The 17,377-nt window shown below is 38.4% G+C and overlaps 1 protein-coding gene across 2 annotated transcripts in view; it reads left to right on the top strand.

Moving 5' to 3' along the window:
* Positions 1 to 9,906: 9,906 nt before the first annotated feature.
* The window catches only part of LOC107718708 (rhomboid-related protein 3-like), a 35,447-nt gene continuing 27,976 nt past the window's right edge, over positions 9,907 to 17,377 (top strand). The window contains exons 1-2 of one of the 2 annotated variants that reach the window (XM_016525906.1): positions 9,907 to 9,997; positions 15,759 to 15,917. In XM_016525906.1, coding sequence (XP_016381392.1) covers positions 9,935 to 9,997; positions 15,759 to 15,917 — 222 coding nt within the window. In that variant the 5' untranslated portion in view covers positions 9,907 to 9,934. Of the gene's footprint in view, positions 9,998 to 15,758; positions 15,942 to 17,377 lie in introns of both variants that reach the window. The other variant, XM_016525905.1, reaches the window with a different exon arrangement.

The following is a 17,377-nucleotide window of genomic DNA, read 5'->3' as shown; positions in this document are numbered from 1 at the left end:
AGAATTTACTGCTTTGTTATCTATACACATGCATAAACCAAAAACATACTTTGTGTTCAAAATAAATAATATGTATACTCTTCCACCTTGTGAGGAAATATGATAAAATTATACATTAAAAATAAAAATGCAGAGGAATTATAAATCTTACAATAAAGATGATGAGACCAAAATTAACCCTTTTCATTTTCTTAATGCATGTTACTTGTCTTATTGTGAATAATTAATCCATGCAGTTGTGTAGGCCTTCGTAGTTTTAATCAAAATGTCATAACTTTTTCATAACTGTCTCAATTTTTTTCCCTATACAATTAAAGTTAATGTCCCAAAATTGTTTGGTTACCAACATTCTTTAAAATATCTTTGTCTTCCATAGAAAAAAAAATTAATTCATACAGTTTTGTGATGACATGAGAGTGAGTAAATGACTGCAGGCATGTTTTATTTTGTGATTTACCTTGACCTTTTAGCAGGTTTTTTTTATTTTTATAGGCTGACCACTTATCCAGTTTCTATGGTGCAGACAGACACAGTTAGAGCAGACAGAGCTGCTTGGAAAAAAAATGTCACATTAGGTTACAATTCAGTTTCACTGAGAGGAGCGAGCAAGATGGAGAGGGGGTACAATCCCGTGAAATTGGCCCAAATATGGGGCTCGCGTCTGAGCTGTCTCTGCATACTATGCAGAGAATGTCAAAGAATGTTGCATATGCCAGTATACAGCACTGCTCAATCAATTAGTTTCACAATTAATTTGTAATTTTATGTTGGAAATGCATATTGTTGTTGTTTTAAACTCATGGAAATAAAGACATAATAATTTGATCAGATATAGCAGTTAGTCTAACAAGTTACTAGGTCTCATTCACTAACCATTCAACTCCTTGTGGCCTGAATGAAAGATGGGATATATTAAGACTGTTTTCAAATCTTGTTTTTAAACATGTTTTCAAAGAGATCAAGGCTAAATTGAGCATGTGTGTATACAGATAAATATACATAGAACAATAAATTGTAATAGTATTTTTAGTTGTACATTTCTGCAAAAGTTAGCCTCAGTGAGATTAATTGCATGATTATGGCCAATCTGAGCCAGACGTGACCTTTAGTGCACATGTTAGAAATGGTGTCTGGGCAATTAATGGTGTAAAGTATGGCCTGCAAACAGACACCAGTGGCCCTGACCATTAATCCATCAGTTGAGTGTGGCTTCATTGATGACAAATAGCTAATCTTGTTTACTCAGAGCAGCATCTGAAACGTGATGAATGACGTCTGGTTTCACAATCCTTGGAGAAAGAGACAAAGCATTGGAAATGCAGTACATATTTTTTAACAAAACTGCATATTTGACTGTAGACCCTGGCAAGGCATTTCATACACAGCTGTGCTAGTTTATTGCATTTAATTTAAACTGAAAGCAACATTTCATATACAAGACCTTTCTTGTTTGCATGCGGGTCCTATTTTATAACAATGGCTGGCTGTACATTATCCCTTACTTATATTAAGTATTATTGTGAGTAACATGTGCACCAAAAAACTTCTGTTTATTCTGCTGTAATAGGCATTGATGTAATCTTTCAAACATGTTCCTGTCAGAGTTCCTGTCTAGTTCCTGTCAGAGCTGGTGTGTGGGAAAACATCCAGAACATGACAGGCTGTACAGGTTGTCTTTAATTTAAGGCAGTGAGCTGAGACGGAACTGCCTTGATAAGCTGTCTGCCTTTTTGTTTTGGTGGGAAGAAATTCCAGCTGAACTAGACTTATTTCCACCTAGACTGATCATGCCCAACTTTCAACTTTTGGCTATTTCAAGTGGTTTCTGGCAATTACATCATAAGGACCCATACTAGACACAAAAACAGAATATCCTCAGACTAAGAACCTCTGAAGGCTGTGTGGAACAGATGTACTATCCTTTTAACACACACAGTATGAGACAACAATTCAGTTCAAATTGGTTTTAGCAGGTTTATGTGTCTGTAAACTGCAGTGAGCAAACCGAAAGCCACTGTGGTAAGGAAGGAAAATATCCATAAGATCTTAATGGAGAAAAAAAATCCTGGAAAAGCAGAAGAAAGCAGGTTCAGCTGGGGTGTGTGTCCATCGCATATTGTTTGCGTTGATGCATGTAGTTTGGATAACATGGCCCAGTTAGCTGCTGCTGGAAGATGGCGTAACTACACCAGCCTCCTAAAACAGTCTTTAAGCACGAGAGCTGTTCAAAATTATCTGCGCATTCTGACAAGGTTTTGCAAGATCTCGATGTAGTAGTGTTCCTTATGACATTTCACTGCTCCCTCCATGATGATGACTCATTAGGTGGTTGTGACCTGGGACTTTGTTGCAAATCTTTTCTAATGCATTGCTTTACTCAATCCGTCACATGCTTAAATTCTCCTCTAAAACACTTTACCTAGCCATTTTCTTGATGTTTACAAACATGGTTAGATGCTTATGGAAAAGTGTTTGTTCAGCTGTTTCCTGAAAGATGTGATGGTCTCAGCAGTTCAGGTGGAGGTTGGCAGTTCATTCCACCAAAGAGGAACAGAGAGGGTAAAGGTTTTGGCAAGTGATTTTTTGGTGTCACTCATTCAGAGACCTTAGCTGGCAGGAAGGAGCATACACTTGTCGTAGTGAATTGAGAAAGGTAGGTGCCTTTCCAGTGACAGTTCTACAATCCAGTGTCAAGGCCTTAAATTTGATTCTGGCCACAACTGGGTGCCAGTGGAGTGAGATCAAGAGGGGTGTGACGCATGTTTTCTTTGGCTGATTGAAGACCAGACATGCTGCTACATTCTGGATCATCTGTAGAGTTTTAGTCACAGTGGCTGGAAGGCCCACCACTAGAGAAGTGCAGTAGTCTGGCCTTGGAATTTGAAAAGTTTGGATGAAGATCTGTGCTGCACATTCTGACAAGAAGGTCCTGATTTTCCTGATGTTGTAAAGTGCAAACCTGCACGACCAAGCAATTGTTGAGATGTGGGTTGAAAAGTTCAGTTCCTCATAAAACATTACTCCCAGGTTCCTAGCTGTCCTGGTTGGAGTCAGTGTTGTGGACCACGTTTGCACAGTGATTTGAGTTTCCAGGGATTACCAGGAGCTATGGCTTTGCAAGACTGAGGTGTAGATGATGCTCCTTCCAAGCAGAGATGGTAGGAGAAACCATGTGCCTTAAAGGGGTCATGAACTGCATTTTTTACTTATTTGATAATGTTTCCTGAGGTGCACTTATAATATTAGTATGATTTTTTTACATCGAAAATTGTCATCATTTGGAAATAAAAGGACATTTTCTACCCTGATTTTAGCCCTCTGATTTGAGCGCTTTGTTGGAAGGGGCATGTTTGCTGTGAGCGTGTCTTACATGTGGAGCTCTCTCAAAAAACTTTTACTACTTTTTTACTGTTACAGCTGTTGAGATTAACTATATGGAGAGTGTTGATTTATAGCATTATATTTAGATCTACCCTCGTCGCATGAAAGGTTGCAGCAATGAGCATTGTAGCTGATGACATACTGTTGAGCGCATGAATACAGTGATCTTGTCATTGCAACTCGAGTTTTGCACTTTCACAAATGCTTTCATTTTAACTAACAGTGCAAACACAATATAAAAAAGTGCAGTGTAGACTGTGCCACTGAAAAATCTTGCACTGTGTGATTGCCAGCTCCAGCTATTATAAAGGGAGTGTTCTTTGATCTCTTTCTGTATATAATTTAAGATTAGGCATTATAATGAACACGGTTACTTACATGTTGTGGCATTACTGTCAGGTCCATATCTTACAGTAAAAGTCTGTTTGCAAAGCCTGTGCCGAAACTGCGACTGATTTACCAAAGAGTCCACAGTGAAATGTACTGAACAAACAATCAGTGCTCTACTTAGACATCCCTTTGGTTTTGAGACTTTAGTCTTTGCAACTTCAGGGATCTTATCTATGCACAATCAGCTTGTAACACTCCAAAGAGAAAGGAAAACTTGAAATCGCATCATATGACCCCTTTAAAAATAAATAATCACTTTCCTTTGGAAGGTAATGTTATTTTTTGTCCAATGATCCTGTATTGCTCTTTGTAAGGGTGGTTTCTCCACAGTGGTTCAGGCTGTAGGATTGCCGAATGACTAAATAAATGTGATCAGCACAATGGTATAAAACTGTACATTTTTTGTCTATTACCACCCACAGCCACTTATACCAAAGATGGAAATAAGCAGTTAGATTAGCCAAATATGTTTGAGAGCATTGCTATTACGTGACTATATTGTATTGCAATAGGTAGCACTTTAATGTTAATGTTGAATCAAGACTAGTTAGTTCATAATTTATAATTGGAATGGTTTATGACAGTATTTCATTATGGTTACACTTGAATTGGTTACAAAATAGATGAAAGATGGTAAAACATAAATAGTTAAATGTACCAGCATGTATGTAAAATGTTACCTGAGAAAGAGAGAGAGAGAGAGAGAAAGAAAGAAAGAGAGAGGGAGATAGAGCATAGCCCCAAAAAGAGGGCCTCAGCAAAGAAAGAGAGAGCAAAGGAAAGAGACAGCAAAGAAAAGAGAGACAGAGCAAGTTACAATCTTCTTTTATCCCTTCCTTGATGATGTGACTAAAAACCAAATGTGAGACATTCAAACTGACCAATCAGCAGATTACAGCTTCACCTACTGTGCAAAAGGTGTGACAATTAGCAGACCCCAGTTGTATACACACGTTGGCCTCCAGGCCTTGATCACAATCAGCACCTCTGTGCCTTCACGAATTCCAAATGGCCCTTTTGCTACTGAAGATTTGGGTTTGGAACGGGAAGGTTTGGGACAGGAAAGCAGAAGTATTTGATCATTTTCAACCCTACATCTTCTATCCTTATCTCACTAACGCTTCAGTGGGCAGGGCCAAAGACGTGATGATGTAGAAGCAGGCGTTGATCTGATTCTGCAGAGGCAGGCTTGCGTTGCATTGTTACGTCATAATGTGACAAAATCTGAAACGAGTCGTTTTTGGATCTTGGTTTCAATAAAAGCTATTTTTGGACTAATGAGGAAGTTTTGAGCTCTGAAATTCACAGGATGTTTTTTTTATGGTATAGTGACCTCTTACATGTCAAAACATCAAGGAAAAATGTATTTCTCAATTCATGACCACTTTAATGATCATTCCCAGTAGGACTGGGCGATAAACAATATCATGTCGGTAACAATGATAAGCTCAGGACATTTTTACTCAATATGGATTAATCCAATAGTCTATCACACAACAGAAATAAAGGCAAAAGCAGCCAGTCAGTGCATTTTGCTAATAAGTCTGTATGTTCTGTGTCTCTGTGTGAATGGTGCAGTTTTGTCTGATACACAAACTGTTTTCAGTGTCTGCACATGAACACATGAACTTCATCTCCTGAGCTGCTCTGAGAGTCAGTTTTCACCAGCTTTACACCGTTTCATTTGAGAAATAACACTCACTCTTCATGTTCTGTCTTGTTGTTGGAAAAACACTCGAGACCGTGCGCTCTTCTGTCTGTGTGTGTTGTTGTGTTTTGTGTAGCACGCGTTAGGCCGCGTTCACGTTCGGCCGCATACTTTCTCGTTACCTTGTGTTGTTGCACGCAGCTCATTTTATTATTTATCTTGTGTTTTTCACTGGCTGCATGCTTTCATGTTGTTATGTTGTGTGTGAGCACGCAGCTTATGAGTGTTCTCATTAGCTGCATGTTCCTGTCTTGTTTTGTTCAAGCATGTGGCTTGTGATTGTTTTGCTGGCCATGTGCTTGTGTTTTTGTTTTGTGTGAGCGCATGGCTTTTCTTTTTTGTTTCCGTGTGCCATGTGCTCTCATGTCTATTGTCTAACCCCACCCACCTTGTTACCTGTTTATTGGTTCATTTGTCCCACCTGTCCTCCCTTGTTACCTGCCTTGTTTGCTCCCTATTTATTCTCCTTGTGTTTGCAGTCCTGTGCCGTTTCGTTGTCGAATGTACCCTGGTTGTATCCTATCCTGTCTTGTCATCCTGATCCTGATCCTGATCCTGTCTTGCTGTGCCCTGTCCTGGCTGCCTGTTTTCCCCCTCGGGGTAAAAAATGGGGCCAAAATGAGAACTCGTGAAGGAGTTTGCCCTGGAGTTCAGCATTACTGCAGAGGGAATGGGGTTCAATGATGTGGCTCTCAAAGACCTTTTTAATTATGCCCTCGACGAGCCCCTCAACTGGTGGAGAATGAGGGGGCTGGATCACCTGACGTTTGGGGGGTTTGTGGATTTCCTATAGCTTGCCAGGGGAATCCTCCAGCCGAAGTTGCTGCAGCACCCCCAGAGGTGGTAAACTCCATGCCACTGCCTCGCTCTCGCAAATGGAGGAGGAGAAAGAAGGCTTCCTCCATCCTACAAGGCCTGGAGGCCATGCAAGAGCTGCCCAAACTCCTTGCACTGCCGGCACCGGCCTTGCTTCCTGCCCTGCCAGCTCCATCCTTGATGCTGGCTCCACCCTTGAATGCCTTGCTGGCTCTGTCTTAGATGTCGGCTCTGCCCTGACTGCTTGAACATTTCAATTTGAAAGCATCAAGAAGCAACATAATATAATTTTGCAGAAATGACACCACAGGCACATTTTTCCAATGAACCTGTGTGGTTTTGTACACCCCCTGCAGTGCAGCTTTTGTTGGTTCACAGCCTGAGGGCCTGGGCGATTTATAGTACAGTCTTCTGAAGCAGTTGAGCAATAGCTAACATATGCAAAGCCCTGGAGGCCAAGAAAAAACTCAATGGAACTGAGCACCCAGACAAAAGTGGTTCATTTTGTCTATGCATAATGTTTGATGGCACCCTTTGTTTGAAGTGCTAATTACGATTGTCTGTACATTCTTGACTTGTTTCCACACACTGTTGCTTTGTAATTTTGAATAGCGTCTTCAGTACCGAAGGCACCAGCCATGAAATGACTGTGCTCCCAAGCAGTGAAAATGAGCTTGTGTTCACACTCCCTGGATAGTGTTCTGTTTTCACATTTCTTTTAATAGCTGCTGTGAATGGCATCATACAGTAATCTGGGCACAGTGCTTCTGCTCTTAACGGTTTTGTGAATACTGTCTTTGAGACCCCTCTGAGCAGTAGTTTTTAATTAGCAGCTTTTAAATCATGGTGGTCAGGTCGGTTCTTTATCTAAATGCTGTATGGAGGCTGTAACTCACACCTGATGGCATTTGTGACCCTGCTGCTATTGTTTCATGTCATAATTTGTAGAGACACAAGCCTCTGGTCTAGCCATTAATGAAAGAACAGAAGGTCTTGTAACAGAGGTCTGTAGAGACATTGAGCTGAAGAGGGATAGCCAATGTTCCAGTGTGTATATAGTGTGTTTCTGAATCTAAGCTTCTGAATTGGCATTTTGTTTTGGTACTGAATTTTAAAATTGTTCTCCCTTCGGAATCAAATAAATAAAACTTATGAATACAGTATTTGTATTCAGTGTTCATTTTTATAAAATGAGTTATTTCTGGGTAAATGAGCTCCAAAGTTCTGTATTTAAATCTCGCAAACATATTAGTGCATTTTGATGATGGTGGAGTTTTTCCCTTTTCTTCAAAGCAAATTTCCTCACTCATGATAGAGAGTGTTAGTTCTGCACTCTGACTGCCTTATATGGATGCAACAATCTTTCTAATAGACCCCATGGTCTGGTGTTGCCACTACCATACTGTAAGTGACAGAAGGGTTCATACTCGCCAACTGATGCATATTGTACACTGCAGATAACAAGGAAATATGTTAAGAATTAGACTATTTGACATCTTTAATCTCTTTCATAATACTTGGCATAAAAATATGCCATTAAACAAATATTTAAAATATAAGAAATTTAAAATACTGTCTTTATGTGAATTCCACACTAATTTGGAGATTCAATGTGAAAATATATGTATACAGTACAGTATATGTATTTATTGCAATACAGCAGAATGATACATAATTGATGGTGGGGATTATTTCCTTATTGTTTGATTGTGTGTAGGGTCTATATGTTTTAATCCTGTTGTTTATGTTTCCTATTCATGAGGAGATAATTATGCTAATCCTCTTTGAATGGCATTTTTTTTTTTCACATGGACTTGTATGAGTTTGGTTACAGCATAAGGTATATGCTGAATGTTATTCTAAGATGTTGCTGCATTTAAAGAGCATGTGAGAAACACACCACCCCTTTTCTCCTGTTATTTGTTTGTGCATTAGTAATGGACCAGGTCATCTACTCAGCCCTAAACTTCCATTAGCTAATTGATTATCCTCTTTATAATAATACCTTGTGATTATTTATAGTAATCCTGACTTGCTGAAGTTTTGTCTATAAACATCCATTTTACTAAGACGTTTTACAAGGTTTGTTGTATATGTGTAGGAAAAAAATAATAGCCCACAGTGCTAAGCTAAAATGGAGATGCAGGATGGTGCAGAGGTGCTATAGGTTAGACTTAGTGGTGCCTGAAATTACACGTGTTGGTCATGTGTTAGTGGTAGAAGAACTTTTGCAGTTTTGCAGCATTTTGTGTGTATGTGGATACAGTACATCTGTTTATGTGTGAAGGGAGAAACAATGAAATGTTTACATTTGAGATTATTAGAAGCCATTTAACACATCCAATCAGCATTGCCAACAACAAAAAAAATGTTTGAGTTTATTTTAGGGCTTCTCTGAATGTATATTATCAGTGATGAGTCAAATTTATTGCTCAAAAGAAAGAAAGAAAGAATTAGTTTATATCTCGTAATTATGACTTTATATATCTCACGATGTGGTTTTAAATATTGCAGTGTGATTTCATTTCTTACAATTGCGACTTAACTTATCGCTATGTTGTGCATGTCACAACTGTGACTTTGTATCTCATCATTCCAAGTTTTTTTTTTTTTTTGACTTTGTATCTCCCAGTGTGATTTCTTGCAACTGCAGTTTTTTTTTTTTTATTTCTATTTTATTATTTCTTAGTTTATCTCACAATTATTATTTTATTATTATTTTACTCAGGGGTGGAAGTAGTTTCCATTTGAAACAAAGAATTCAACTATTGTTACTATTTTCTGGAGATTAATACTGGAGAGTATTAATCTTTTTATCACTCCCGTTCCAAACACACACATACACACACACACACACACACACACACAAACAGATTGTGGCAGTTGGTGAACTCTATTCTCTCCTGTGTAAAGAAGACTGTTTAATATGCGGCTGTATGAAAATGAGGCCTGGAATACCAGGGGTCTCACAAACACATACCACCCCTTTTCTTAGCTCTGTAATGAAAGATCAACCCCAGGACTGTCTTGAAGCAGGATTAATGTGGTATTTAATTATTAGGGCTGTAGTGGTTGGTGTTTATTATACATTTTATGTACAACAGGGTTTCATAAAAGCACTATCAAGTTCACAAAACATCAAAACAATTGAATGAAATGATATTTTAGGGAAGGACTTAGCACACTTACATTTAGCTGAGTCATTTTGTGAGATTCATCGGTTAAATTTTTTGCATGTGCAGGCTCAGCAGAGAGAGTATGTACTGTATGTGTGTGATGTACATTTAGGTAAGATGGCAGAATAAACTAGGCCATCCCATTCCCAGCCCCATTGTTGGAGCTGGATTCTCTCATCTCTGTCTGTTAGCCAGTTTACTAAAAATAGTTCATGTAGGTATGGCACCATGAATGTATGTGTTTTCTTGTTCACGGCAGAAAGTGTGTGTTTGTGATCAGGTACTAAGAATGTAGGCTAAGGGGTTGAGGGAGGAGTTTGTGGTGGGTGTTTGTTTGTGTGTATTCTGGGGGTGGGGGTCTGCACTGAGCTGTAAATCCCCAGTGGGTAGAGATTAGTCTCTGTCTCCAGCTCCTCACTCTCTCCCTCTATGGGGACAGTGTGGAACAGGAACAGATCATACCATGAAAACTTGTATGGACAAAATTAACAGCACGCAGAAGTTAGCAGAGATCATTCAAGAGAAGGTGGGTGAATCTTTAGAGAGGCTGTTGTGTGTTTGTATGTCTGAATAACTAATTATTAAATATATAATTGGAAATATTGTTTTCTCTCTCACTCATATTATCCCGAGTTATCTCTAGATGGTAGCATATTATTTTATAGTCCTGTTTTATTAAGTACATTAATTAAAATAACTGGATAATAACTAGGTCGTAACCCTGAACCTAACTCTAACCATGTAGTTACTGTATTATCCAGTACTTTCTTAGGTATGTACACTGCAAGTGCATGTACTGTAAAATAAAGTGCAACCAAACAGATAGTCTCTAAATTCTGAATGGATAAGCCATGTTTGAAGCCATTGACAATAAATGCACACCTGTGACCCCACATTTTATATCAGGGGTGTCCAAACCTGTTCCTGGAGGGCCACTGTCCTGCAGAATGTCCTCCAGCCTTAACTAAACACGCCTGAATCAGCTAATCAAGGTTTTCAGGATTACTAGAAACTTCCATGAAAGTGTGTTGGAGCTGGTTGGAGCTCAAATCTGGAGGATGTTGGCCCTTCAGGAGCAGGAATTGACATCCTGTTCCATATCAGTGCACATGGTTGCAGTGTTACTCGGAAACCGCAAACATCCTAATGAACTATATTATATTATTTAATGTAATAACTACAACATTCATTGTTGGAATGTTACACAATTATTCATTATTAATAATTAATGTAATAATTAGAAATTAATTTTATTATTTGGAATTAATATTATTTTGGAATTAATGTATTAATTGAATGTGTATTGTGTAATTTTGTATTCCAAAATATATCAATATAATATTAAATATAATTCTTTATCAGTCTTTTATCATGCCGTTGGTGCACCTTTTGTTAATAAATAAATAAATAAGAAAAAAGTACAAAAAAAAGACTAAAGTAAAAAGAAAGAAAAGAAAAGAAAGTAAATGAGTCTGTGCAATACAATGATTCTAGGGGGGTTCTAGGTCGCCGTGATTTTGCCAAGTAAGACATGTTCCTGGATCAACATCTTTGTTGATCCTGGATCAACATTACTGTCCAAAAATATAGACCTAACCAAATCCCTACCCCTAAACCTAACCCTACCCATGATTTATTCCTAAAATCAGAAGGAAATGATAGGTGAATAACAAGGGTGTAGAAGCATCTAACCCTGATTGCAAGCCTAAAACTGACATTTCTTGAAAACTTATCCCTCAGTTCTGATTGGTTGATTGGAATGTTGTTCCAGGATCAACAAGGATGTTGATCCAGGAACATGTTGTACTTGGTCAAATCACGCTCACAGTCTCGAAGATGCCCGTGTATGTTTGTATTGTCTGTTTTTCAGGAGATCAAAGTCTCTGAGTTTCTTTCATCCTTACAAGCCCATGCGCATTCAGACTCATTTTGCCAGCACACGTTTTATATTTTATCAACTCTTATTGTCTGCTGGTTGTATTTGAATAAGGAAAAAGTAATTTTATATTTTTAGTTTTAATGTCTGAAAGCCATGTAGTGTTATGTGTGCTTTTTTGGGCTTTCTGTTTTAAAATTTCTCAATAAACCTTTTGAATTGAATTGAAAACCTTTATTGTAATTGTATTTTTTTTTGTGCATATAATGAAATTAGGAGCACTGCTCCTGACTGGTGTTAGAAAACAAACATATAACCACAGACAATACATGAAACTATAGACTGTACACTATAATTATAAAAGTATATACAACAAGTGACTGAGTCATAATATTGCACATTGAGAAATCATGCAATGCAGAAACATCAATTTAACGACAGTCACTGTACAAATGCACACAGCCTGCCTTAGTGGGAAGGGAGAGACTGTCTTTCTTTGCAGAGCTTATCAATTCTGGGTGTTATTGGGGACAGGCAAACTCTCAAGTCATCTTCCACATTAAGCTGTGCCCTGTATTTTGTCTTTATTGCCATTGTGGCTAAGAAAGATGTCTCACAAAGCTATGTTGTTGGGAAAGGCAAAAATATTCTCATGGCATGAAGAGAAACCTCCTTGCACTCATTTTCAACCATGGGCCAAAATTCAGCTGGGCCCTGCGGATTAAATCTCATCCTGAGAGTGTGATCACTGGATAATTCCAAAAGTTCATCTTCGGCCTTTCCACTGAGGCCACTGGCCATCACTTGACAAGAAAAGGGATCTCGAACCCAGTCATATTTCTCCATGTCAATGTCTGTGAAGTAGTGACTGAAATGTTCATTCAGTGAGGTGAGGTGACTGGTAATGGTGTTGAGCATGAAGTCCACTCCCATGCAGTTTGTATCCAAAAATTCAGATAGATTTGGAAACATGTCAGTGATGCCTCTTTGTAGTTTATGTACCCACAGGTCCATTTTTCTCCTGAATGCATTTATTTTGTCACTTGCCTCCAATATTGTGGAATAACATCCCTGAATGGACAGATTCAGTCCATTGAGACTACTGAAAATGTCTGCAAGGTAGGCCAGTTTTGCCATCCTCTGTTGGTCAGAAAAAAACTGTTCTAGATCAAGTTTATGTTCTTTCAAAAATTCATGAAGCTCACGTCTCAGTTCGAACACTCGCTCTAAAACCTTTCCACGTGAGAGCCACCGCACCTCTGAATGGAAGAGTAGCCGATCATGAGCTGCCCCCATCTCTGTGCATAGTTTTGCAAAGAGACGTGACTTCAGCGGTCTTGACTTCACGAAGTTGACAGCCGCTACTACTACTTCCAAAACATCATGCAGGTCGGGTGCCATTGACTTCGATGCAAGTGCTTGACGATGAAGCATACAGTGAGTGGCTGCGATCTTTGGATTTATGGCTTGAATTCGCATGACAAATCCACTCCTGTGCCCAGTCATTGCTGCCGCACCATCAGTGCAAACAGACACACATTTTTCCCAACTCAGATGTTCTTCTACCATGAAAGTGTCCAACATTTTGAAAATTTCCTCACCTGTAGCTCTCCCCTCGAGTTCTTTTGAAAATAAAAAATCTTCCATAATTTTACTGTCCCATAAATATCGAACGTACACTAACAACTGTGCAGCGCTGCTAACGTCAGTGCATTCATCAAGCTGAAGCGCAAACTGCTCACACAATCGTAATCTTTCGGTCAGTTGAGATTTCACATCAAAAGAGATGTCTTTGATCCGTCTGCTTACTGTATCGTTGGACAGCGGTATGGATTTAATCTTGTTCGCGGCCTCCTCCCCGACCATCACTCTGCACATATCCACTGCTGCTGGAAGTATTAATTCCTCCCCGATCGTGTGAGGCTTTTTACATTTGGCTATTCGCAGGGCTGCAAGATACGATGCTTGCTGTGCTTTCTCAGGTATTGTCGTGATGTTAGTCAGTCGTACCTTTTGCTTGATGTATTCTTCTTTCTTTCTTTGGAAAAAATCCTTACTTTTATTCGTATGCTCCGGATGAATTGTTGTGAGATGTCTGTTGAGTTTATATGGTTTCAGCGCTTCAACGGATAAAATCTTCAAGCACAGCGTGCACTGTGGTCTGCCGTCACTATATTCCATAAAGCCATATTTTATGTACGAGTCGTCAAATTTACGCAGTTTCGTTTTTTTCACGCTAGGCTCTTCTGTATTAACCTTCTCAGCTGAGACACTGCATCCTCTATCTAAAAACTTATCCATTTTAAAGAGTCTTAGCATTTATCAGCGTGTTCATGGCTAACCGTTCTGTGCACTAGTACATCAACGGAGTGTTTCCGTAGTGTGCTGCGTATAATTGATATTATTTTATTATGATATTATTATTTTTGATATAGTTTACATAGATTGACAATCCTGATTTACATACAGGTAAAATAATTTTTTATAATTTCCTAATCTAGATTCTAGAATTTCTATGCGGCCCCCCTAGCGCCATCTGGTGGCCCCCCAGGGGGCCGCGGCCCCCAGTTTGAGAACCACTGGTGTAAGGGACAGGTGAGTGTAGTTCTCGGCGACTGTGATTCTCTGGTGGGCGTGCTCCTAATTTGTAGTCTCTGTGGGGAAAATTAGTAAGCACACACAGGTAGCATAGCTAGAGAATGGAGGGAGGAAAGAAAAATAACAACAGAGCAGATAACAGGATAATAATTGGCTGCTTCCAATTTTCCTGTAAGAGAAAAGTTTTTTTTTTCTTTTGTAAGGAAAAGGAAGTTAATGGTAAGATGAGAGGGATTGTCTGAACTCTGAATGCTAGGGTATGGCAACACAGTCGCCGTGATTTTGCCAAGTAAGACATGTTCCTGGATCAACATCTGTTGTTGATCCTGGATCAACATAACTGTCCAAAAATATAGACTTAACCCAATCCCTACCCCTAAACCTAACCCTACCCATGATTTATTCCTAAAATCAGAAGGAAATGATAGGTGAATAACAAGGGTGTAGAAGCATCTAACCCTGATTGCAAGCCTAAAACTGACATTTCTTGAAAACTTATCCCTCAGTTCTGATTGGTTGATTGGAATGTTGTTCCAGGATCAACAAGGATGTTGATCCAGGAACATGTTGTACTTGGTGAAATCACGTTCACCGGGGGTTCTAGGTAATCCACATGTCCTACCCGTGGTAAAATCAGTGTATATGTGTGTGTATACATATGCATGTTTGCATTAATGTTTGGGGGTTTTCAAAGACATCAAAGAAACTCTGAATCTTCAGCCTGTTGTTCTTTGGCCTTATGACCTTAGCTGCCCAAGCAAACAGTGAACTAATGTTTGAAAGCCTGAAGGGCTGACACATTGACACCAATTACTAAAACAGGATGAGCTCTTTGAACTATGTCTACAGATTATGTAATTGATAGTATGCCATCAAACCATCCTTATCTTTTTGATTACCTAAACACAAATATATGGGGTTTGTAAGCCCCAATGGTCAGACCTTAGTTTGGGGACCAAATCTCACTAACTATTAACTATGACTTTTGCCTCAATAAACTTGCAAACTCAAATGACTCTATGTACAGTATGTGGAAAATAATGTGTTTTTTTAACTTTAAACCGCATAAACACATTTCATTACACCAAATACACAAAATAATGTTCTTTTTAGCAGCATCATATGACCCCTTTAAACACCCCATCTGACTTTCTCTAGCATTTCCGGATAAACAGGTCTTTGTCAGAAACTTTGTGTGTGACATTTGTGCTGTGGCTCAGTTCCTATCAGCTCTGAAAGTTCTGTTCAGTTGTCAGAAATCACAGAGAACTGAACAGTTATAATGCCCTAGTATCAGAGGTGGTTCAGATGTTGATTTTGTTCTGTGTAAATTAAAGCATCAGGGCCACATCCTTCATTGAATGCCATGTTGCTGTATTCATAATTTCATATTAAACAACATTAATATTTAAAATTATTTCTACAAGTTTTATGAAAAACATTATATATCATGCATTTCAAGTGTATTTTTTACACTTCAGATACAGCTGTGCAGACTTGGCAGTGTAAAGGTGACAATATTCAGTGTATTAACAAATTAACTTTCACAATCCCTGATATTTATTTTCTAACTTATTTAATAGATGAAATCCAGAATTGTCTCTCTGCATATAGTCCTCAGATGGAATGATGGATACATTCCTCAGTAATGAATATCATCATGTTATGATTTCAAAGATGGCAGACAGAATTTGTTTTGAATTATTTTAACTGTTCTCATAATGTTTTCACCAGTGAGTGTTGTGGAAATGTTTTAGAATCAGAATGTGAAAATGAATTCCAATTTCCTGTTTCTCCTGTGTGATATGTTCAGTATGACCCAGAGAATTCAGGTTTCATCAGTACTGAGCATTTCCGAGACCTGCTTGCGGCTCATGGATCAGAACTGGACCCCCACAAGCTGGAGGTTCTTCTTGCACTGGCGGACGGAAATGCTGATGGAAAGATCTGCTACCAGGATTTTGTTAACCTGGTGAGTTCTGCAGATGAACTTGAGGTAAGGTTTATAGAACTTCTGACCCTGAACTAAAAGCGAAAACATGGAATATTCCATTCCACTTGCATGGGAATGCCTTCAAATCTGTGGGAAAATCTGAATGCCAGACATCCTCAATCTCACACCCTCTTCTGCCCTTTTCCCCGTCTCTTTCTCATTCTCTCTCAGTCTTTTTTTCACACATACAGCAATCTCATTGTTCACCACAGTGGCTGGAGAATAGAGCTATAGTGCTATAAAGCAATGCAGTAAAACATTGAATCAGATTCTGTGTTTTGATTGGCTGTAGCAGGTCATCTGAAAGTGGGACAGAGAGGAATGAGGAGCATGCAGTTGGGGTCTCTACACATCTATTGTTCTTGTACAGCTCTCATTCATTGTCCATTATAACAATGTGAGAACAGAAATACAGGAGAATGACAGATTGTAATAAGTGGTGGATGAAATTTGTATTTTAAGGGATGAGAATAAAACAGGAGAAAGGAAATGCAAGAGGGAGACTGGGAGGGATGGACAATTCTATATACATGCATTAATAGCCATGTTTCAACATTATGTTCATTGAGATAGAAAGCAATTAAATTGTGGCAACACCACTCCTTTATGTCTTTTTCTGAGAATCCTTTTTTTTCTTCAGCCTTACAGTCTTTCAGCTGGCTGTACCATGGTGCCCTGACAGTTGAGAACAAGGCAGATATCACAGTTTGAGTGTGTACTGTCTAAATCCCATATTGTATGACTTTTCCTTGTGTGCTTTCCATGGAAACAGCCAACACAAAGATCTTCTACAAACCATTATGCCACAGAAAATGCATCCCAGGGAGCACTTAATGTCTGTTTGTTTTTGTGGTGAATGTGTAAAGTGTGTATCAGGTGTGTGTATAAAGAGTTATGGCACACAAACTGTAACTGTTAATGTGAGATCTTTTATTAAAGCTGATGGGTAACGGAAGGAAGAAATTAATAGAATGTAGGTTGTTTGTGAGGTTGAAGTAAGCAGCATAAATAAGAAACATTTCTTTCACATATTGATAATTATACGGTTATGTTTTCATCTTTAGTGAGTTAATCATGTATTCACTAACAAAACAGTCTGGTAACACTTTTTATTAGGGTATTGTTAAGAATATGGATTAGGCATCATGAAAAAAATTGAACAATAATTTGACAGCATTCATTGTTTATTAATGTTTTTTAATGTGTTAAAAATGCATTTCTAACATTTTCAGATTTATACAATAACAAAAGTTAATGTATTAGCCTATGACTTTAATTAATAATGAAAAACAGTATATTAATAAATTAATGTTATGTTTATCAGTGTTCATTAATCATTATTGTAAAGTGTTACCAAATGTACCATTGTGCTACCATGTTTTTTGTTTGTTTGTTTATATATATATATATATATATATATAGTGGGTACGGAAAGTATT

This window comes from Sinocyclocheilus rhinocerous, unplaced genomic scaffold, assembly GCF_001515625.1.
Source record: "Sinocyclocheilus rhinocerous isolate Xijiao unplaced genomic scaffold, SAMN03320098_v1.1 scaffold1715, whole genome shotgun sequence".
NCBI classification, from domain to species: Eukaryota; Metazoa; Chordata; class Actinopteri; order Cypriniformes; family Cyprinidae; genus Sinocyclocheilus; species Sinocyclocheilus rhinocerous.
This window is presented reverse-complemented; position numbering and strand designations above follow the sequence as displayed.